The 24,386-nt window shown below is 35.9% G+C and overlaps 2 protein-coding genes across 7 annotated transcripts in view; one reads left to right on the plus strand and one right to left on the minus strand.

Annotated features, from left to right (window-relative positions):
* Positions 1–24,386, minus strand: part of Syx1A (Syntaxin 1A) — a 42,675-nt gene that overhangs the window by 229 nt on the left and 18,060 nt on the right. Inside the window, exons 9-11 of one of the 6 annotated variants that reach the window (XR_010823744.1) lie at positions 1,209–1,466; positions 881–1,138; positions 30–185 (exon numbers count right to left, since the gene is read on the minus strand). Coding sequence is in view for 2 of the 6 variants with exons in the window: in XM_066738563.1 (XP_066594660.1) it covers positions 22,257–22,343 (87 nt within the window). In the remaining 4 variants the exon portion in view is untranslated. Of the gene's footprint in view, positions 1–29; positions 1,139–1,208; positions 1,467–7,957; positions 15,992–16,252; positions 16,347–22,120; positions 22,344–24,386 lie in introns of those variants that run through there. The other 5 variants (XR_010823746.1, XR_010823745.1, XR_010823743.1 and 2 more) reach the window with 5 other exon arrangements.
* On the plus strand, positions 6,060–7,940 carry LOC136780284 (uncharacterized). Its single transcript, XM_066738561.1, has 7 exons — positions 6,060–6,233; positions 6,540–6,793; positions 6,865–6,987; positions 7,056–7,111; positions 7,173–7,251; positions 7,326–7,454; positions 7,515–7,940. Exons 1-7 carry the CDS (start codon positions 6,152–6,154, stop codon positions 7,710–7,712), a joined length of 921 nt encoding a protein of 306 aa, XP_066594658.1. The 5' UTR covers positions 6,060–6,151; the 3' UTR covers positions 7,713–7,940.

Below are 24,386 nucleotides of genomic sequence, written 5' to 3' on the forward strand. Positions count from 1 at the left end.
TTTACGAGACTCACGGCTAATCCACTTACATATATAGATCGTTCTATAAAATAATCATTACTCGATCATCTCCAGAAGTATTCAATTAATTTATTCAAAAGTAATTTTATACCGTGCGCAATATGCTTATTTTAATGAAACCATTTGTCTTCGTTGAATTAGGAGCGTGACTGATTTAGATCGTTCTGTAAAATAATTAAAATTTTAGCTTTATTCGATTAATCGATACTCTGCGTTTTAATATGGAATTTATTAAAAACCTATTATATTTCACATGGTTTTGTTAATGAAATCGTTTATCCCGAATAAATTAGAAGGAGGAGCCCGTTTATATCGTTGTATAAAATAATTACTCTTTTGTAGAAGATTTTAATCAATCGATACTTCGCATAAATACTGAAATTATTAAACTCAAATTTATTCCATCTGTTTTTTCCAATTAAATCATAAATCCCACTAATTTCGGAGTATGTGTTATTTAGATGATTCTATAAAATAATTACAATTTTATCAGAATTAATTAAAAACCTATTTTGTCTGACGTGCTTTTGTTAACTAAATAATTGATCCCTATTAATTTAGGACAATGAGTGGTTTAGATCGCTTTATAAAATAATTAGATTCGTATCATTATTTACTTAATTAATATAGATACTACGTGTAACATTGAATTTAGCAAAAAATAATGTTATATTCCACATGTTTTTATCAATGAAATAATTCATCTCCATTAATCGAGGAGCATGTGATATTTATACGATTGTATAAAATAATTCAAATTATAGCAGAATTTAATAAATCCAACTCAGCATAACATTGAATTTGCGAAAAAGAGATTTCATTTGATACGCTTTTGTCTCTGCACTAAAATATATTGTACCTATATTTATTATTATCAATCGACAGCTGTATTTTCTTGGATGAGAGATTTAATTTCGAACACAGTGCATAATTTATTCATATGCAAATGTTGATGACTGGTTTGTTGAGTTTCCAGCAGGTATACATATAGGCATAGGTGTTGATTTATCGTGGCTGCGATTGCATTAGAAATGTACTGGAAATAACTGGCAGGGAGCCTCGGGTTAAACAATACGGGAGCTCGATAGGTGTCCGCAGTGCAAATACGTCAATTTTCCTGCAAAAAAAATCTCTGATTCAACGAAGTCATAGAGGAAGAAAAAAATCGACGATAAAAGTTGACTTACTTTTCCTTCGATCAAAAATTTTCAAAAATGTTGAATCTTCCGATCCAAGCGTACCATTCGTGCCAAGTAATACCATATCCACCATCGAAAATCATCCTGCACTCATCTCATCCAGATAAATCTAATTATATCCACTCGTAAAGAAGAGAAGGAAGGAACGAATTGTTAATGGAGGAGAAATGAGTTTGATGATTCTCGTAAACCAATTGGAGACTCCAGGACGAGGTGGGTTTTAATTCAATTCCCTTGGGCGGTGACCTTGAACAGAAAACGATATCTGGATGAAAATAGAAATAATAACAACAATAATAATAGAATGATTTTCACGAGTCTAAGAGAGGGTGAAAATCGAAATTGCAGTTAATTGAATAATTCATTCGGCTTGTTTTAGCGCTGAATTAATTTCGAGAAATAGTACTTTCTGGATTTTGCTGATAAGGGGTTGTAAGGTAAGAATTTTTTAGGGTGGATAAAGTTGTAGGCTTGGAATGAATAAGCAGTTTGATTTTTTTGGAGTTGGAACTTTGATCTGGGAATGCCATATATATATATATATATATATATATAGAGTATGAAGTGATGATATTGAGAGAGAGCAGGACGTCAGGACGCTAAGGGTGGATAGACCGGGGTTGGTGGGCAAGCGGGGAGCAATTAAAGCTACGTGACCCTTCGCCACGCCACGCCGTTGAGATAGACATCGATCCCCAAGCGACTTTCTCCCGAGGCTTTCACTCGACTTTCCAATCATTTCAACATTTTACCGGCCAAGAAAATTCAGCCCCCTGATCCTCGCGATCCCCTGTGAAACTTTCCGATTGAAACCAACGAGTTTCCAACTTTCCAAGTTTCCCCACCGCGGGTCAGATGTAAATTCCGCAGGTATTCCTCCAGCCAAGGCCAATCTTCTATCTGATAAAAGTCCCTTGTACAAATCTTATTTGCAAGAAATACGCGAAATTGTGCGCGCACATGATTTATTAGCGTTATTCCGAGGAGCCAAGGATGCTGGGTAAATCAGACTGAACAAATTGGCGGGAAAGTTGAGAAACGTTCGAAGGAAAAACTGGTATCGAAATTTGCATGGATCACTTCGAACCGCGTGGATCCAAAAGCGCAAGAAGAGGGACAAGGCACTTTGGAAAAACGGCACAATTTATGTAAACTGAGAGAAACAAACGCGGAACGAGCGAGGATGTTAAGCAGCCCCGACTCGTCATCCACGCTACAAATCCACTGGCGCAACATTGTTTATTCAGCATTTTAATAACAAAAACAACAGCTCTGTTTTATTCGACAATAATTTGACGAAAAGATTATACAAAAATTTAATCGTAGCTATCAATGTAATTGGCTCTTTGGAAGCAGAAATGATAAGGAGAATGCCAATTTGATTAACAAGAGTCCTGTGTTTCCTCGAAAATCGTTCAATTTTTCGAATCGCTCGGTTTTTCAACCACATTTTGCATCAAGCTCTTGTTTAAAGAATTACAAATTTCAAGGCGTAAAAGAAAACATTATTTTGTAGCGAAGTAGGTGGGAGGGATTTCCAGAAGAGAGACCTATTTCCGTAAAAAGATGGAGAAATGGAATTTCTTGCCGCAAGTCGTTCTATCCTAGATTCGAGGTAGAGAGGCTTTAAGCGTTCGCCCCGCTCCGCAGGAGTTCAAGTCGTTCGAGTAGCCACACTGGGCTGACAATGAGGCGCACAAGTGGCACACTGGCACGAGTATCGAGTGTCGATGGTTACAGGCCACTCGCGTGGTCTCGTATACGTGTAACTGCAGCTTACCCCCCTCCCCCTCCATAAAAAACTAGCTAGCTACACACAAAGGTACGACACTACACTCATGTCGCCTTGAAAAAATTTATACTCCAGACGATACATTAATCTTGCAACGTTTCTCGATTGACAATAAACAGTTCTCTCGTATTTTCTCTTAAAAATTGAACATTCTAACAACGAATGACGATATTAACGGAATGTACTACTGCTTCGATTATTTTTGCGAATGGATGGCTTCTTATAAAGTCCATCCAGAACCCAGAGCGGTCATCGTTGCGTTGTAAACTTTCTTCGTCACGATCCATGCTATTCTTCCACCTTCTACAGCAAACACTTTGGATCGAGATATAATATCCATGCTCAGCTTCTTCACCTCGCTCGTTGTGGATGGACTTCCCGTGGTTTCTTTATCTGAAAACAGATATATCGAGTACTATACCTCGAAGAGTTTTCATTGATGAATTAAATAACGAGAAAATTACTCACTGGCAGGCAAAGATTTAGCCGAAACTTGATGAAACACAAAAATCATCAGCAGACTGGCAAAAAGTAATCCTCTGAGAATGTGCAACTTCATTTCCTAATGGGATTCGGTTCACCTAACCTCAAAGTTGTTGGCTCGCTGGCTCGATTCCCGAAGAAACATGAAGAATTTTTAGCTTGTAAGCAGTTTATTTATAAAGTGGACATAATTGGGAAAAGAACTTTCTTACTTTTCTTTACTTATCGGTCACCTTGCCGCGACTCTTACTACTTTATATTTATACTTTTACATGTATGTTTACGCAGAAAACAACTATTACGACGCCTGATCGTGTTAATTAACAGGCAGGAAATGTTTTATCGCTTTGATAAGACCATTCTGATAAGCGATACTTAGGGGAGAAGGGCCTATATTCGAATGTTGGTGATATTTGAAAAATTTTATACAAATAGAGACGGTTGGTCAAAACTGGCCGCCAGTCTATTTGAACGGAAGCCTGTGTTGCCATTTGACTGTATTGGTATCCCATATAGCATCAATTGGCTTAAACTACAATCATATTTTGGTTAATTAGATAACTGAAAAATGTATACAAAACAGCTTTTGGTAAAACGTGCTGAATGAGATGGCACAACTGTAAATACTGTATGTAGAGATGTTGAGTGAGTGGGTCACACAGCAGAGTTCTAGTATAAAAAATGTATACCTTATTTTGCTTTGTTCCTCAAACCTTCAGCAATTTATGTATAACAGGATTTTGTTTAATTCAAATATAAAATGTATTTAACTAGTACAATAGATATCTACTGCAACAACCTCATCTTGTTCCAAAGATTCCATCTCATGTTCGAAACAGTTCGAATGTACCTTGTACCCCCACTCGTCCACTACCTTCACAGTTCGCTTCATTCGTAGCGTATCCTTTGTTGCGACCTTTGTGATTTAAATCGAATTAACATGACGGACCTTTCAGATTTCGAGCACTTGCAGCTTTTGCCGTACAACAGTGCTGTTGTTTTCTCACGGAACGCGAGAGGGAAAACTTTAAAGTTTACACAGCTACTTTTAACTAATTCCAAAAATGACTGATTATAAAATCTGGTGAATTTTCCAGTTGACGCCATTTTTTCCTATTTTTACTTTTCTCCGGTGTTAAACGAAAAGGTTCCCTGACCGTTCATTCACTCGTAGAAGGGAAGAAAATACTTGGTTGTAATTGATCCTGCGAGGCTTTTCCTCCGAGTCCATTTTTCTTCTTATTTTATTTCACACTGCTCTCGGCTGCTCTCCCTCTCATCCCCACTTTCGTTTACTCTATACTTTATTAGTTTTGCCAGCAATATTTTTACATTCATTCACTGGCGATTAAATTTAATTGTATTTAATTATTTACTGGAAAAAACGCGACTGAATACAACTATATGATAAAATTGAAAGTTCGATAACGAAAAAGTCGATAATGGGCCTGTCAAGTTCACTCGGTTTTATCGTTCATTTGATTAAATCGCGAACGGTAAAGCTGGATTAACGAAATATTTCACACTGCGTGCATAGACGCTTGTTTAATTTATTGTTGACCTTGTAACTCACTGTCAAAGTACACACACACACACAATTTATCAAGGTCATTCCAAACAATTTTGCATTAATGACGAAATACACGTGGGTGTTAATAATCACTCGCGTCTCCTGGATTATACGCTTGGGTTTCGCAGTCAAACATAGTCACCCCTTTCGGTAAAATGCAACTGACCGCAGCCTTGCAACCAGTTTTCACGCGAACACCCGGAAAGACTAAATATATTAAGTTCAAATGATCATTTACACGTGTCACATGCAATAATTTATCATCGTTCAAACTATTAACGCACGAATTACCTGCTTTACACCATTAATTTTATAATTATACTTACTTTTTAGTATCTGAATTAATTAATTTTTATAATAAACAGGTTATGTAATTGTTTCATAGATAGGTATATTTATGGAGATTGACGAAGTAAAAATTTCTTTCGTCTGCAACCATTTCTTTTGGCGTTTTATTTAGCTGGAAACAAGGTACTACGCAACTGATAGTATATAACTTACCATGATATGGGGATAATTAATGAAATTACCGCATATGGCTGGGTTCGCTAATGGTTCAGGGACCATCTCTTTGTACTAGATATCGGTGAACTGTCCAGTGTCCAGTGTCCTCATCGTCCTCATAGTGGCCAATAGACGCCGTAGACTACAAACACGAGAATGTTAACCAAAACACTTCGATCTACTATTAAAACAATATTTGCCAACTTGTAATATCAGTATTTCAAAACAATTTACTAAACGAATTTCTTCCATTTCAAAAATTTATCGCAAATCGATCCAACTGCCTTTATTGTGTGTTGAAATTTTCAATATAAGTATAATTATCGACACTCAAGGATTTTTTATAGATATTAAAGAATGGGCCTCTTACTGCTTTTGATTGCGTATCTTACAGAAAAAGTTGCTAAACGTATTCTAAAATTTCTTATGCACTTTGTAATCTATCGATTACTTTGAAGAAGGGTATTCCTATCCCTTACTTATCGACCGAGCTTGTCACTGGTAGCACTGGTCACTGAGCCGAAGCAGAATGTTTTGATCGGCGACAATATTGGGCAAATACCATCTGGAATTAAAAAAATAATGTATCGAATAATCTTTTTGGCAATTCTAGCCCTTCTTGTTTCCCTAGAAAGTACATCTGGCCAAGATTCCAGCTCTCAAGGTAATATTTTCTTTTTAACTAATACGTCCTTCAGTTTATCACCAATAGATAAGTTTTTCTAACCTATAAAAAGGTTTAATAATAAATTACGCAAGAATCAAATAAGTTTCGTTAGTATTTGTTTTGTTTGTTATTTTATAGTGAATGTAGTTATTTCGACAAGTGTTATTTTTACAGTGTCAATGAACCTTATAATTTGTTGAATCATCAATTACAGATATGACACATATTGCCTTACTTATTATATTTATACATATGTTGAAAGTTTTGTTGATATATAATTGTATTATACATCAATATTTGCAGAATTAAATCCATATGAACAGCAGAAGGTTTACAATTTGCTTAAATCATTTATTGATCCAAGCAGACCTAACAAAGATAATGAGGATAAGTGGAATGGTCGTTGGTTTCCAGAAAATAAAAATGAACCTGAATCCGCATCATCAGTTCAAAACTTAAAAGATGAATTTCCTTTTGGAGAAACTGATACAGTATATAACAGTGTGGATAATATAATTGAGATGGGACTACCAAGTGAAAAATGTGACGATGCCAAAGTATCTGTTTTTATTAATTTCATTAATATTTTTTATGATCTAATATAATTCTTTAAATGTTGTTTTTGTAGACAAATTTAACAGTAGATTGGGATTATTCGCCTGTAAATCATACTTGCTACAGCAAAAGAATAATACCTGACATAAATACCAAAGCCAAGATTTATTGTGAAAAAATTCCATACTCCTATATGGTATTTATAAAATTAAATTAAACAAAAATAATTCTGATAAAAAACACTATTAAAGATATATTTTTTAGGCTATACATAGGTGTATGACTGATAAAATTGAATATGATGACATTATCCCAATATTGTAAGTATTTTTTTGTTTAATAATTTAAATAAAATAATTAATTTAACTTTTTTGCTTCCAGTGGAACACATAGGCCTCTATGGCCAGTTTATGGAGAGTATAAATTTTTACCAAAACAGAGGTGGCTGCATAGTTTAGAGGTAAATTAGTTTGATAAAAAAATAACAATTATTATTTTGCAGTAATTTATTTATCATTAATGTTTTTACTGCAGCATGGAGGAGTTGTTATGCTTTACCACCCGTGTGCAAATCAGATGCAAATTAAGCTATTAAAATCCTTGGTACAGAATTGTTTAAGGAGGCATGTGATAACTCCTTATAATTTACTGGATGAGGACAGAGTAAGATACTTTTATTTAGTGATAGATAAATTTTGAACAATTAATGAACATGTTTTTTAGCCTTTTGCTCTGGTAACTTGGGGCTGCAGATTAACCATGTCTTACGTGGATCCGGGATTAGTCAAGCGATTCATTAAAGACAGAGCTCTTAAAGGGCCGGAGGAAATTTTCACGGATGGTAATTTCAAAGATAGCCTCATATCTAGAGCGGCATTGGTATCTGACTGGCAAGACTCTCAAATTTGTCCAGACATTTGAGAGAAATAATGAATTTTATTTATTAAAATAAATATTTATACTCTCACCCATTCCATGGCTTTGTTTTAATAATAAAGAAGAGTTTTAGCGTTTGTTTTCAATTTACCAAGTTTCTGGTTTAAATCTAAATTTCCCAGTGTTTTACATAAATGTATATTAATTATAATTGAAGTCATAGTATTCGTATACTGGCTGTGTGATGTATAATTTATTTGTAAAGTATAATAAAGAGTATATATCGATAATTGGTATTTTCCTTTTATTTGACAAAGTTAAGAGGAAACGGATAGAATAATGACGAAGGATAAGAGTCCTGGCTCTCGACATATTTCATATATTCTTCATCCTTAGAGAAAATCATTAAATACATTGAACATCGTGTCGGCTTTTAAAATCTCCTTTGTAAACCATTTTATCGATAGATGAATAGTAACTTCACTGCAGTGCTAACTATATAATCTTTTTCTTTGCAGATACTTATTTTCAATTATATATAAAATTAGGATAAGACGAGTAATGCTACTGTACATAAATATATATACATATATACACAAATATATATGTATATATATATATATATATACGCGTGGATGTGTGTGTATGTATGTGTCTGTGTAATATATATCAGTAATGTAAAATATACTATTATATACTTGACTACCCAATAGTAAGTTGTTAACATAAAAGAATATAATTGCACAATCAATGCTTGGTATTTTCTTATTTTCAGATAGATTTTCTCATTTTGAGTATTTCATATATTCTTTGACCTCTGTCGATGTTCTTTTTGTGATGCTATGAATGCCGACGAGTAGCCTCGAAAATGGGAGTCCAAATTATTTTTCATACCAAGACCATTCAAAAGATCTATGAAAAACCGACGTAACTCCCTATAAAAATGCTTTAGGTGGTAAAAAAATAGCGAACTTTACAAAATTAAAAGAAAAGATGAGAAAAGTGGGAATTTCTACAGCATAGCCCTAATACAAAGGAAACATCACGTGGTTAAAATTATTTACAGGCAAATCGTACGCGCGGTCTTAGAACGTTCTCGATTGATAAGACAGAGATCGGACAAGCCTACTAGTTACTATCAGGTTAAGCTGATACATTGACCGAATTATCGTTCAACGGACACTTTTTGGAGGCGAATCGTCGGATTTTCAAGAATTAAAACTTTTCAGTGACAATTAGATCCAATGTTATTCGTTCTCTCACGCTCACGCATACTTAACCTCTCTATCGCCATTCATCCGCTTGATCCCTTTCAAAACACTAGTCCCATTCACACTGCTTAATTAAAATCATTCTATAATCCCTACGAAAAAATGGATTTAAGATTTAGAGGCCTAATGATGATCACTACGCTCATAGAGGAATTGTTCTCTTTGTGCTTGGTTAGACAAATAAAGGGCACATACACTTGATCACATATTTACTCTACTGCTGTAATAATCATCATCACTTGCAGATTAGCGTCCTGATAACGACGAGAATCTCGTAAAGCAGGCGATGGATTTTCGAAGAAGCTTCTTGTCGTGATATCATCTCAAGAAATCCATCACCGTTGTTTTTTTTCTCCCCTGCTATTCTCGTATCTAGGTAATAGTGATTACCCGAGAGGTTATCCTTTTTTCACCTTAAAATTATTGCCAGCTTTGTACAGTGTGTTTTTATGTAGTTAATACGTAAAGGCTAAGTAACCGAAAGAATGCCGTTATCCTTGTTTTTCGTTTAATTGAGAGAAATATATATGTATAATATTTATATATATTTATAGTTATTTAAATATATGTAAAATAATAATGCTCGCTCGATGCAATCAGTACGAGGCGCAAATACGTGTAGGCAGAAAAAACACCGTCGATTTAATTTAATAAGTAATCGTTAGTACAGTATCCTTAATTTTATTTAATTTTCATCTATGAAATGCCTACAATAAAAAGTATTCGGATTTTATTCCTCCACTACGTCATTATAACATCTCTCACTTTTTTACTGTTTCATCCGTATTTTTTTTTCTCTTTTAATTTCAGTAACTTTAAAAGTTTATCAATAATCTCACTTTGCCAGTGGACCACCATTATTGGTGAAACCCCATGGTGTACCTTTATATATATTAACAATGTTAACGATTAAAGAATCTCTCTCTCACTCTTTTTCACCCTCTCTCTCTCTCTCTCTCTCTTTCTTTCACTCCCTTTCGTTCGGTGTTAACATTTTCGCGAAAATTACAAGTTACGCTTGAAAATGGAATTGACACTTATTAAGGTTATTGAAGTAGCCCTCGATAATATAATAATTGCACCAATATATGACGCAAACCGTGCGTAATACGAAACGGTGCGGCAAAAACTCTTATCAATTTCGCTGATCTCTCAATTCTCGCCCTGTTCCTTATCGTCTACTTCTGGCTTCTCATTTGTACAGCAGGAAATGGATCGCTCATCAAGAATTTCACACGATCGCTCTCAATTGCAATTTGAACACGAAAATTGTCTCCTATAGAGAAAGGAATTTTATGGTTTAAACTGTGGTTCTATATTTTATGTTTTACTAGAGGTAACTACGACCCGGAGGAAAAAGTTTTCATTCCATAAACGCGACGGTTGATCAGACATTAATAGTCAATAGAGAAGAAGATAACGCGCGTGTTGAATGTGCGGTTAAAAGAAGAAAGTGAAACATCTTGATACGCGGTTCCAAAATCCAGAAAAATTTAGGCCAGATTCGTTAAGACGCGCGACGCTTTAGCACTGCCGACACAGTCCCTAACCTCACAAACCTTGTCTAATTAACGATAAGAAATTAACATTATTTGTTTCAATTCCTATTTACGAGCGTCGCTATTTCCGCTAGACGCTAAATTTACAATGTAAAGCTAAAGAGTCCCACTATTAACATATACCTTGCTGCGAATTAAGCGAAGTCTCGATTGACCACCCAGCATAATTGGCTGAGGCCATAGATGGCGTGCAGTGTGCGAGCTGGCACTGAAGTGGACCATGCGTGAGGATTCACCTAATATGGAATTATAATCTATGATAAGAAGATCCGGAAATTGTCCGTTCTATGCCGAATGCCCGATGCGTTTATCTTGCTTTCCTATCAAAATGTAAACAAACGCTTTTACAATGGAATTGACCAACAGCAGCCTGCCTCGGTACAACTTACCAAGGATAGTTGTTCCTCGGACGGACACGGGACAGATGGCGTAAGGTGGAGGGGACGTTACGAAAGTTTTCAACGCAGAAGTTAGGTTATTAGGATTAGAACTTATTAGCGCTAGTCGCGGTACTCGTAGCTCTATATGTTTCTATATTACAAATATGTTCATCATTACTCCAGTCTTTTTCATATCAAGATATTAAATATATCTGATATACAGACGCGTGTATTACGCGAATTAAAGGGTCAACAGTTTAAGATGCAGTGAAAGTACTGTCAGCTCATCTGCTCTACGATTATATATCTTCTCATTAGTAATCTCATTAACGAATCTTGTGACGCATGGTTCACTTCATCCAACTCTCTTCTCGCGGTTAAGTTATCTTGTTTTATATTTATACAGTGTGTGTATGTGTGTTCGTGTGTTTCTGTAGCTTTTAGTTTTGGGTCATAGAGAGCACGCTATTTGGCTCACAGATCTGGTGTGTTTTAAGATTAATCTTTGCGTTTAATGAACGTGTACATTTGACAATACAAAGTACTCGAGATAATGCTGGCTGTCAGGTATAAATTCATTAATTAAGCTTAGACCGAGGCTCCGCGATAGACTTGACCGTACAGGTACATTCATAGAGCATAGAAAAATCTATGGACCGTACTAGAATAACGAAAAGACATCGGCTATTTTTATATAGGTAGAAGATGCCGAGCCTTCTTCTTTTGTAATCTTTCTAACGAATATCAACTTTAATGCGGTAATACATGTATAATGTTTAATCACGTTCAAAGTGTACACCTACTTTGAGTCTCCACCACGGTCACATTAGCCGTGCAGCTTCCATAACGACGATTAAAATACGATTCGACCAATAATTAATTTCACTCGTTAATTAAGGTAACGAAACATTATCGTTAGAGCTTAGCGAACTGATATATATATATATATACGCTATTGGACTATATCGACTAAACGAAAATGCGGGATTCCCAATTGTGGAAGAGGTATAAAGTGATAAAGAACGGAGGCCATTAGGCATTGATCTACGCATGATCGATTGAAAAGCGTGCCTATACAGCACACTTGACTAATAGTTGTCTTATAGACATCTTTTAGTCATCCAATTGATTAAAAGGCACCTAAAAGATCTCTTTAAGTCACTAGGTGCTTTATGAGTAAACATGCTGATGCAACTCCGCGTCCAGGGCTTGATCAGAGAAACAGGCGTAAAGATCTATAACGTCACGTAATTCTAGACAACGAAAAGCCGTAAGCTGTAAGGCGTAAAAGTGCGACACATCGATGCATTCGAGTATAACCATATGACATCACAATTCAGACTTACGTCCTTACGTCTTCTTCTCTGTTCAAACTCTAACACACAGATACAGAAAAGCAGATGATGATGTTTCACGGGATAGAATTTTAGTTGTAGAAATGGTTTTTGTTGACGCATTTAACTAGGACATTGATGCGAAGCTGCTTATTTGCAGGTTAGATCACGCGAACGCCGGCCGCAACATGCTGATTTATTATATTTACATTTATACCTCGGATTCTTGACTTTCGAAAATAAGATTACCATTGTCAACCAGAATGAAATTTAGTGATTACTATTTAATACGTTATGATCGGATGAAAATTACAATGATTTAGAAATAACTACGGTATGGTACTAAACGAGTGTAAAGTTAAGACGCACAGTTTTAGGTTATGTCAGGTAAACGGCCGTCGCGGCGGAATCACTCGGTCGAATGCTTGTTAAATGAAAAGAAAGTGTTTACGAAGAGACTTTTGAGACTTGTTTCCTCATAAATATATATAGCTAAAGTTCGCATCCACTCCGAAGCCATATTATATTAATCCGTTAAGGCCCACAAATCTATAGAGAATTTCACAATCTTTCTTAACTAATGTATTTAAAAAAACAAGCCAGTGGCTATCATTAAGCGCGAATCATTATTTGTAGGAGTACCAAAAGTTCTTCCTTTTCTTTAGTTTATTTTTCGAAAATTTTCAAACAACGAGGAAATGCATCAAATACTTTTTGGATAAAGTAGTCTCTGGATTTTCCCCTTTGCCTGCTTCAGCAAAGTTTATACACTATTCCGCATATGTTCAGTCTCTCTCTAATACCGACACTCTCGCGAATAAGCATATACAACATTGATAGAGTTTCAGAATATAACGTTGTTATAAAACATACATAGATTTATACCGACGTGGTAAAACAGGAATTTAAAGGTTGAACGTATTTCTAACTTCTCTCAATTTGACCATTGAAAATCCTGCACTGCTCTCTCTCTCCCTCCCTCTCTCTGTTTTTTAACCACCATATTTTCATTAGAGATTTAGAGGTTAAGGTGTTGTGGGATTTTCGTGCACATTAGCGAAAAAAGAAGATAAAATATTAAGATATAATAGTGGCATTTCTTTGTCACACAGCTGAGAAATAGATAGTTTAGTTCGAATTAGATAATAAGTATCAAGTTGATGTCCATTGACGTCCTAATTCTGTGACAGAGGGATTACATGTTAACTTCACTTTTCGGAATGAGTATTTAGATATAATAGTTCATAAGGTGGCTATCTAAACTAACAATTATTATTATGCTTTCTGTACAATGCGAAAGTGACCTGAATATCATTAATTATCATTATCATTATTACAATCATCAACACCACCGCCATTTTATCCACCCTTCCCCAATCCTACCATCTTGCCTTACTTATTTCATAATATTACTATTTTCATTATTAATAGTTATGATTAGCATTATTATTAGTATTATTATTATAACACCGACGTTGACACGACGTCACCGCGTAATCACCCAGTTATAATCCAACAATTCCAAAACCTTCTCCACCAATCTCTCAACGTTCGTATAATATACTCAACAAAAGTTTAACATTAACTCCATCATACGTGCTCAATGACTGATTATTAATAATTGTTGATGGCGTCGTTATTTGCAATAGGCATCGCCAATAATAATTGTTATTTTTATATAACATCTCTCTGGTGCTCCTCTTGATCGTGCCAGCTAACTATATAGAGCAATGGAACACACGAATTGAACCTAAAATTTCAGTGTCCATGCGGCAATTAAGTCGAATATTAAGCCTGTAGGTGTCAGCGGGAGAAGCGTGACCCCCTCTCTTCTTATCCTTTTTTTATACCTATATTATATTATTGCTGCAGCTTAAATGGCTATTCCTGCTTCTTCCCTGCGCACTTTTCAGGTTAGGTCAACTCGTGGGCGATGAATTTCGCATTTTATCAACTTCTGTAAGCCCTGTACATCGCTATCGGGAAAGCTGAATTTACGCTGTGATTCTAAGAGAAAGGCTCGCTCGATAACTAGTTTTCTACTTTTGGAAAATCTTAAAAGCTGAATCTAGCCACTTTAATACTTTCATGTTGCATCTGATAGTGGAAGCTCGCTGGAGCTATGATTGTTAAATGCATATTTCAATGTTTTTCTCTCGGAGGGCTCGTGGAAGATTTACAAATGCAGAAAATTATCGTCTTCGGAAAAAGTCAGCTATACGCAACCTATACTTTCGGATCTTTCTGTAACACGAAATGAGAAGCGTGCCACGTGTGCACTTGATAAAAGCCGTATCTCGTCAGCGGTGACTGAACCATCCTTTTGGACCCAGTTTTTCCTCGGTTTGAGAAATAAAGTAAGAGAAGAAGAAGAGCCGCCTTATGCGAAATTCTATTCCCGGCTATAACACGAGCCTCACTTGATCCCTCAACAAACGAATCTTTCACAGTCAGCTATAAATACGCACTGGCAAATGTGTAAGGTGACAGCTGTACTACACAGATCCATTCATTATCAAGTTTCGTACGTACCGCGACAGAAAGAAGTAGAGTGCAAGCTGATAGCACAACTGATAAATTACTAAAGGAATAAGCCAATTGTGAAAATGGTTTCCCAAGAAAACTTTGAAAAAACCGATAAAAATAGCGCGGCTTAAAATTAATTAATCCAAACTACAAATAGAAAGCTAACCTTATGAACAACAAGTAACGCCATTTTAATTATCAATCGCGGTAAATTTTCTTATCCAACAAAATGACAGAGTCGATAAATTTGTTAAGAAAACACACTCGTGCAATTTATTTAATGGCAAACACGTTACTCTGTAAGGGATAGATATAGCGGACAGTTAATTGGATTTCCAATAGAAGTGGCTCTATTATGCGTCATCTCGTGCAAAGCTCACTCGCACCGAATCACGTCTGTTTAAGCCTCGGGCTTTCTTTTACTACGAACACGATGATCGGATCGAGTAGCATTTTCGCGTGACCTAAATGGATTTCTTGGCTGAGTGCAGCGACTCCCAACTCGTTAACCAGCCCTACCGTTATATTACAACATCGGGTGCGAGCTGGGTCAGTCGTAGCTGCGCCGTAGCTAGTAATTTCGTGTTACAGAAAAGACCTGAGCCGAGAAATCGAGTGACCAGGATGGAAGAAGACGTTATGTAGCTATATCACAATTCGCTGTTCTCGCAAGGTATTCGCCAGAAGGGCAAAAAATCTTCAAGTGTCCAAGAAGAGAGCACACAAGTCGGGCAACAGAATTGACCAATCACCTGCTCGATTGATCCACGGGGATCGGTGTGATTCTTGCATGGGGTCATCGCTCAAGGTCATCACAGTTGATTCGTAGGTCCTTCAGGAACGATGCGTCACTTATCCAGGATTATCTCCCCTCACACTGCCTCAAACTCCCTACCGGGATTCATTTGGTTACACTCTCGGCCGGGCGTGCCCTGAACCCTCTAGGGCTCGATCGGAAGGACCTTAACCGTGGATCGATAGATTGGGCCAAGAAGGAGCATAAGGATAGGACGCCAAACTAAAGAGGATCAGCGGAAAAACATAGTCTTTCATTTAGGATCAAAACTCTCGTCGAGATTTCGATTTTCTCGTTATCCTTGCGGATGAAGATGACCACCTCCACGATGACCTTGAATGAAGCCCGCCGGTCTTCGTACACCCCGAGTTTTGATCTCGAGGCGATATGCGTCTTATCTGGCCGCGCGCTTCTTCTTTTCCCTTTCGGCGCGTGTGCCAGACGCCTTCGGATTTGCACTGAAAATCACAACGTCTGCTATATACCATTCTCCACATCATCCCCATGAAAACAAAAGCCGTCTCTATTGAAACACAAGAAAATAAAGACTGTGCGGAAACGATAAATTGCCAGATTATTAAAAAAATGATCTAAGGTATAAGTAACGATCAATAAAGAGCCTTGAGACAAACTAATTGTAACATTTTTGTAAAATGTGCAACAACGAGAAAATAAAACACATTATATACGTACTACGTATAAATATAAATGTGTTTTACCTAGTTTCGGCGTTCACAGTCCAAAGTATCCGCCAATGGTGGTAGCGAGGACCACGGCCAGTATGGCAAGGCAGATCATGATCATGATCTTCTTCTGCATTTCCATTAACAATTACGTTAGAATTTAGTAATCTCGACAAAAGCATTCTTCTCCCTAGTGTATATATATGAAAATGTGTTTGTGTTTTGTCGTCGTACTCGCTTTCACAGATTTTCTCTAACCATTCGTTCACCCCCCCCCCCCCCCCCCACCCACTACCAACCCTTTACCCTTTACCCTTTCTCACACTCTCACACTCTTGCACTCTTTCACTGTCGAAATTATCTTGTCTGCTTCTGCCCATCTTCTGCTGTACATTTTTCATTTTTCTTTCACACTATAATTCTACCTTAAATTTTTCTTCGCCGGCCTTTTTCCAACCCTTCGACGATATTTCTGTGCCTGCGCATCAAAATTTCCATATCAGTTTTCCAACTATAGAAAAGATACAGATAAACATTTAATTCTTTCAATTTTACAACAAACATGCCTGATTAATTGCAAAAAATCAAAAGAATTCCTGAAATCTCAATTAACACCCTTCTATTGATTAAAGCGGGTCGTTTACATTTATGTATGACTAGAAAATGAAATTTGTCACGTCAATTGAACAAATTATTCAACTAACTTATGTTAAATCGATAAATTCATATAAAGAAAATGCTATTAAAAATAGCAATCTTTTATTACTTTCTTATGCAACTCTTAATGAAAAATTTGTTAACAATTAAATCTTGTTTTCTTCGAAGTCTCTTACTAGTCCAAAAATGGCCTAACTATTGCTTCACCAATAACACAAGCTTATTAAATAATTTTCTTGGTGAAAAGACTCGAAATAAAGTATTTTAATTGCTAAGAAATCTTTAATCAATGTGATGGGATCCCTCAAACACATTCAAGAAAACTAAAAAATAACTTTTCATTAGAACATATTTTCCAACTATCTTACTAAATAGAATAGGTCGTACATAACTGAAAGGGCATAATTACTTAAAAACCGATCTTCGAATAACGATGTATTGTTTCTGGAAATTTCCCACTTAAGATATGCTTGAGGGATTCAGTTAAGAGTCACATAAAATGTTATAAGCATTTCATTCTTAAAACCATTCACTCAATATGAATTTATCGGTTTGGTGCGAGTTAACTGTACATCTTGTATACTATATTATACCGGGTGAATTATTTAAAAGCATGCAATTTGAATTAGTGAAAAACCCTGATAAATATCAAATTTTCTGAAGATCCGTCTATTTTTCCATGAGGTGGACATAAAATAACCATATAAGAATATTTTAAATGGAAGATCGTATTCGTGCTACTTGCATAGCAAACAGTGATATTAAGACAAACATGTATAATAATTACCATGATCATTTATTGGTATTTCTAGATACGAGACATATCGCCTATTTATTTTTTATTTTTATTGTTATAGCTATAAACCCTATCCTGTTACTACTATATATTTTTGTTTGTTTTGTAGATGTTGCAAATTTTCTTAAATAAAAAATTTAGATCTCGAATCTGTGTTTAGGTGAAATTAGATAATTTCCATAAAACTTTGATGTTCCGTTCGCCATGCGAAAATGCATGCTCTTATCAGTAACTATATATAAATAGTGTTTTTCGAAAAGTCAATATTTATTTGCAATTTTTCAACTATTCGCGGCAGTATTTTTTAAAAATTCACCAGATAAGATGAATATGAACAAGATGTATTTTTGATATATCATAAATTTTCATTAACACGTTAACGGCCGTGTGCACCACAATGTTGCAAGCACTCTCTGCTTTTTAGACACATCGTGTGCCACTATTTGAAAAAAGAACAATGTTAATATTCCAAGCATCGAACAGCACGATTCTGATAAAGACGAAAATACAGTGTATCTCAATGTGGCGGTAGTAAGTGGTCTCTGGGAAATATAAAATTGTCTTGGGTAGAAATTTAAAAGATTTTTTTTTGTTTATACAAAGTGTCCAAACAGTTTAAGAACACTCATATTAAATAGAAAATTACTATGGTCGAGTAGTAAAACTTAGACATTTAAAATCGGTCGTTAACGTATCAATATAATATTCTTCAGTGGTAATAAACAAAAATATAAAAAGCATACAGTACTAATAACTAATACTGTTTACACAAGAAACTACAGAGACTATACACCAGCAAAAACAATTTAATAAATACATGATATTAATAATAATAAAAATTGTAGTAACAACAATAATTTTCCTATCTTAAGGAATCCGTTTTGTATTATTCTAACGCACGCCGTGCTTATCTCTTTAAATTGATTAATAAGCTTGAAATTGAATTTCTAGTAAGTTATTTTATAATCTACTCATACACACACTGATCGCCGTAAACGACTCCTCCTAGGAACCACCTTGAGAACCGTTGTGCCTTCTAAAAACTTTTTGTGGGAAACAGTGGCTCTCTGGGTGATTCGTAGGGAAAATCATTGATGACACTGACTATATAGCTTTCCTTTCTCCGTTACCATAAATTACTTAAGTAATGAATAATCCTGATTAGAGAAATGCAAAATCGACTAACAGGAATTCTCGTTATTAAGAAGCGATCGATAGTTTTAAAGATAAAAACAATTCGTTGAAAATATCGAGATCCGTATAAATTGAGGCTCAACAGCAACTATTGACACTTGGCAAACAATTTAATTGAATTCGTAAAGAACAAGAAGAACGAACGTAAAATCAGACACGGCTTTCCTCGTTAGATTATATTACACATATATAATGATGAATGAAGGAAAATGATTGAGAGAGACGGTGAAATTATTGGAATTCAATTGAAATTATTTCTGGCAGTGTCTTTGTGTATACCTACTTTGGGAAATGTTGAAAGAAAAGTAGATACTTACGTGAGAGGTGTTAGAGCCACGGATGAATTTCGATTAAATGCTGATGAATCAGCGCTCCCCACCCACCCGATGTCTCGTGCCTCCCACCTACTCCTCTTCGCGAGGTCGACCAATCTCCAATCGTTGCGCCGTCTCGCAGCGCCAACTCGCTCGGGGATTCCCGAAACGCTAGTCGCGAGTCGCATAAGATCATGTGGAAAGAGTGCTGTGTATTTGGTTCAGTCTGCTTGAAATGTCAACGTAAAAAGCGAGAGGAAGATAAAAAATGTTTTAAACGGGCAAAAATGCACTTTCTAGTGTCTTGCTCTCTAAATCACTCGCGAGAATTATTATGCTAGTTGTTTCATCAACAGCACTCTTTCGACCATAACCTCTTTCTACGGTAATTCCTCTCTGTCGTAACCTATAAGCACATACTATTCCTTAAAACAGCTTTATCCACTTATCGTCGAATAACAACTACCGTTATTCTCTGTGTCGTTCGACATAAGATTTTCTTCTTTACTCTGTTCAACTCTACGTGTTGTGAGAAAATACCCACTCGCCGCTGTTAACGTCGTTAAATCGTCGATTAATTCATTAGTCACGTGGCGCTCTGCACCTTCGAACGATCAATGATCCGACTACTTTGATTGAGAATCTTCCATGAAATATTATGCCAGAGGTTAGGCGGATTGAGCGAATCCAGCCACGGATCCATCGATTCGTTTGAAGCGTGCAAATCACTAGTCCAAAAAGAAAACAAGGGGGGCAGGGAGAGACCATGCACCCCCAAAATACCCGTTATAACTTTTTCTCCTCCTAGCGATCAATTTCTTTCTATTCTATCTGGCTAATACATTGAAAATCGGAGAGCCTTACAATTCTTATCGGCGTCCAACTGTCATTATTATTATAATTTTAGTATTATCATAATTATTATAATTATTATCTATCATTCAACGTCATCGTCATCATCACGACTAATCGTAACTATTATCGGTCATTATTATTATTATTATTATCAGTATTAACTGTTCTATACAAATCGCCATTATTTACAGATTGCGTTTAGACACAACCGCACACGATCGAGACTAATTCAGGACGATTTTCATTTAAGTTATCGTCACACGGGGGTCTCGCAAATCCGGCGGCCATCTTCAATTAAATGCTAAATCCATAGAATATCATTGGTGGTTATTCCTCTAATGAATTTAATCCTACTGCTCCAAGGTTATACATACGTCTTTGGCAAAGATTTATCGTTTGCCCAATATATATATATATATATATATATATATATATCTCCATCGGTTCTCTCTCTTCGCACTTATCAAACTAAACGCGCCTCATGAGCCTCTCAGGGTTATCTCGCATTCCTTCCTCTTTTCACTTTTCTCCTCTCTTCGCTCCAAAAGTTGCCGAGAAACGGTGACACGTTGATAAAATATAAAAGGGAAGAGTCAAATCAAAGCCCGGTGGTGAAAAAATGGGGAGACAAAAATAGCGCGATTTAATCTTAAGCCGTGTATGTTGTGTGTGTTTGTGTGTGACAATTGGAACATTGCACAATTATAATAATACAATAGAATACGCATATACACACGAGTATGTACAAGTAACATTTATAGAGGAAAAGTGAAAACTAGCGGCTTTAAATGAGGAAAAAACGATCCTTCGATAATATCTAATAAAAAACGCTAATATATATATATATATATATATATGTATATATATATATTTCTATTTACATAAACCTATTTCATTACGACACTTTCTGTAACATTTGAATATAATATATTAATATACAATACACAGTAATATATCAATACAATCTGTAACACGTGCTCTCTCCGTATGTTTTACAAAATAAAATCAAGTCTAGTTTATTGTTCAATCATTTATCTATCCTAGAAATATTTGGTGGAAGAATCGTTTTTCTTTTACACGTTCGAAAATCTAACAGAGCTAATATATTATAATCAGTGGCTCTATAGCTCGTTGTAATCATTGCCTTACTTGCGTTGGACGAGATTCAAAAATTAATGATTAATAATTGACATTTTGGATGTCCCGCTTCGTCAGCGATAAGACAAGACAACGACGTCACCGTTCTTCGGTAATGGAAGAAAAAATGAAATTCGGAAACGAGAGTGGATATCGGGCACGCTAGAGGAAAGAATTACGTGCGCTAAAAAATGTGCGTTTTTAGGTTAGCTTTTATCAATAATGTGCTTGTGCGCTTTTCTCGTCTTCTCCTCCTCACTTCCGGGATTTCTTGAGGCTAACAACTACAATAATACTTAAAATGAAGAGAGCCACTACGCAGCGCATATTACGAACAAGATGACTTTCTGTAAAGAAAAATTTACGCTATTTTAATCGGACCATTCGCAAGGCCCATTTGCATCGTAGCGTGAAACACTGATAAGGGCATACGAGCAAACGAAAAATCATCGATGAAATGCACGAGCATGAGCACGCGATGACGATTAGCTTCTTCTTCTTGTTCTTTCCGTTGCTCGATCCTGTCTTCAGCCTCTTCAGCGTACAGAGTGGATTGGCGCTTGTTTGCAAACAGAGCTTATAGTTACTGGAGAGGTTAGGTAGCATCAATGGTAGACAGTTGCAGATATTTCTTTAGGTTTCTAAGGCTCGCTTTCGCAGTTCCGCTTATAACCATCCTGAGGAATACCACTTTCTCATTTCTTCTAGTTTTGTCTCCGAAAGGTTCGATCAAAATCCAGTTCTCCTTCGTTCGTTCCTGCGTTCACGCAGCCCACGTGACCCGGATCGCTCCAACGGAATCTCCAATGCTCCGCCCAATCACAAACAAGGCGAATAATTTTGCAATTTTTCCAGCGATTCCACAATTAAATAAAAAAAAATCGCTTTCCCCAGGCCCTTCTCCCCCCCCTTCTGCAATTTAACTTTTTTTTTCAGCCACTCGGTGTTTCTCTCTCTCTCTCTCTCTCTCTCTCTCTCTCTCTCTTACACACAGTCATCTACAGACGCGCATACACGCACACACACATACACTCGTACACCCGTTTTCGCTTTTTCTTTATAATTTCTGTTCGAGAACACCGGTCGCTTAGGAACTCCTCGGAAGGCTCCCTACTATTATGGCAATCAATATGACGGCGAATATTAAGACGCAGATTATGATGAGGATCATTTTCTGTGGACAGACAAAAAAAATGGTTTTTCGCGTAAGAGCCAGCGGGCAACCAGGAAAACGACGCTTTTAACAATCTGGCAAAAGGCAATTTCTGGCAAGGATCGTGCTTCTCTTCTTTCAACAAGTTTTTCAGTTTTGCCAATAATTTAAAGAATCGCTTGTGGAGAACGTGGGATTGTTCGTTTTCGCTGCACTACCGAACTGATTTAATTGATCAAAATAAGAGAAACACATGAGGCGTATCATTGGAAAACTGTAGGAAAAACCAGAGTAAAATCGTGACTCTTGACTCTAACAATTAAAGCTAATAGTTTGTAAATAATTTTAATAAAACGCTAAATAAAATAATTTTTATTTGAAAGCAGCTTTGATTTAATTACTAAAAAAAATGGAAGGACTATTTTTTTATTAAATATATAAAACGAGACTGTGAAAATTCATTGTAAAATCAGGTTTTACCTGGATTTTCCCCATAAGAAGCTGTTATATCTATATTCCGGAATAATATCAATTTTTAGAATAGATATTGATATTCCATACACAAAAAAATAGAATAAAAATAGTTTTAGAAAAAAATGGAAAATACAAATTTTGCAACTATACGCCTAGCACGTTTTCTTGCTCTAACTTATTGCACTAGTGTAATGGTGCAATAGTGCAGTGAAAAAGAGATCTCATGTCTGTCTACTGGTGCAGAGGCAGTCGAGTGAAAATATAAACTTGCATAGGTATACGAAGAGTACACTGAAAATATTATAAAAAAAACTATAGTGGCGCTACTGATTCTATTCATATATATGCACTATTATAGATTCTCTCATTTCATTGTTACTGTTCTCCTGTGCACTTGGTCTATCCAGTTGCCTTTTCCCAGTTTGAGAAAAATGAAGAATACAAAAGATAAACTTTATTTTAATTAATTTATTCGAATTTATACTCTACGAAAGAGTAAAACTGGCGTTTGGCAAAAAGCCTACGAGTGTTCAAATGCGCTGAAAATGTTCAGGTTAAAAGAGTCATTTAAACAGGATGATCAATTTAGAAAAGATGAGATTGAAAAGCGTGCGTTTGATATAAAATCGAAAATTTCTGTTCATGCTTATTTTGCATTTTATTATTCCATAATATTTTTCCTCGCGATTCTTAATTATTTGCTAATATACATTTGTGCTTTATTGATCATCGTGGCGTTTAGTTGTTTGTATTGTACTGGGTAGTACCGTGCCATGCAGTATTTGTACATTTTGATCCGTAAAATTGAATAACTAATTCAGTGTGGTAAAGTGACGAATGGTTTTCAATTGAATACTTTTCTCCAACCTCACATGCCGCATGCTCGTAGATATCGAGAAATATGTAAATAATAATAATAGTGCTTTAGGCGAGAAGAAAATAATATAATTTGGATTCTACCATTTTTTTTTTCTAAGAGAAAGCGCGACGTTAGTCGATGCATCGCCTTTTTTTAACAAATTCATCATCATTAGCAAGAAAATTATGCAACTGTCGACCAACATAAATCTATAGCTATTTATACAAGTAATTGGAAAAATAGTTTGCGCTAAAGATACGAAAAGCGATTATTAATCATTCTCTCTACTGATTTTCATCTAAGATGATCTTACAAAGGGAAAGATATGGTTCTAAGAGACAGTTAGCTAAGTTGATTAGGAATTTCAAGCAAAAAGGGAGGAAGAGGACATTTTAATAAAGAATCAAACATTCAAGAGCCTGAGCTTTTTTTCTAAGGAAAGAACAATTCTCCCTCTTTTGCTTTGATTCAACTGCATTTTTCCTAGCCCATACGTTCTCGTGCATGAATTACGTAATTTGCAATGCCATCGACGCCACGAGTATTATCAATGCTCTCAATGCTCCACCATCTCAGAATCCCATTTCCTCCCCAGTCACCAGTAGTCAATGTATCATTTCATACTTTGCAATCTCATGCAATTATTCACTCGTATCCTCAAAATTTTCTTAATTGGCATTGTTCATCCTCTGATAACATTCGCAGCATCCACGACAATTGAAACTTTCTTT

This window comes from Prorops nasuta, unplaced genomic scaffold (assembly GCF_024137725.1).
Source record: "Prorops nasuta isolate Cenicafe-Biocafe unplaced genomic scaffold, Cenicafe_Pnas_1.2 PNAS00018, whole genome shotgun sequence".
Taxonomy (NCBI): Eukaryota; Metazoa; Arthropoda; class Insecta; order Hymenoptera; family Bethylidae; genus Prorops; species Prorops nasuta.

Excerpts from the sequence above, each read along its gene's own strand:
- LOC136780284 (XM_066738561.1), top strand. The coding sequence starts at position 6,152 with ATGTATCGAATAATCTTTTTGGCAATTCTAGCCCTTCTTGTTTCCCTA. Across the intron at positions 6,988-7,055 it reads AAATTCCATACTCCTATATG|GCTATACATAGGTGTATGAC; the intron begins GTATTTATAAAA and ends TATATTTTTTAG. Across the intron at positions 7,112-7,172 it reads GATGACATTATCCCAATATT|TGGAACACATAGGCCTCTAT; the intron begins GTAAGTATTTTT and ends TTTTGCTTCCAG.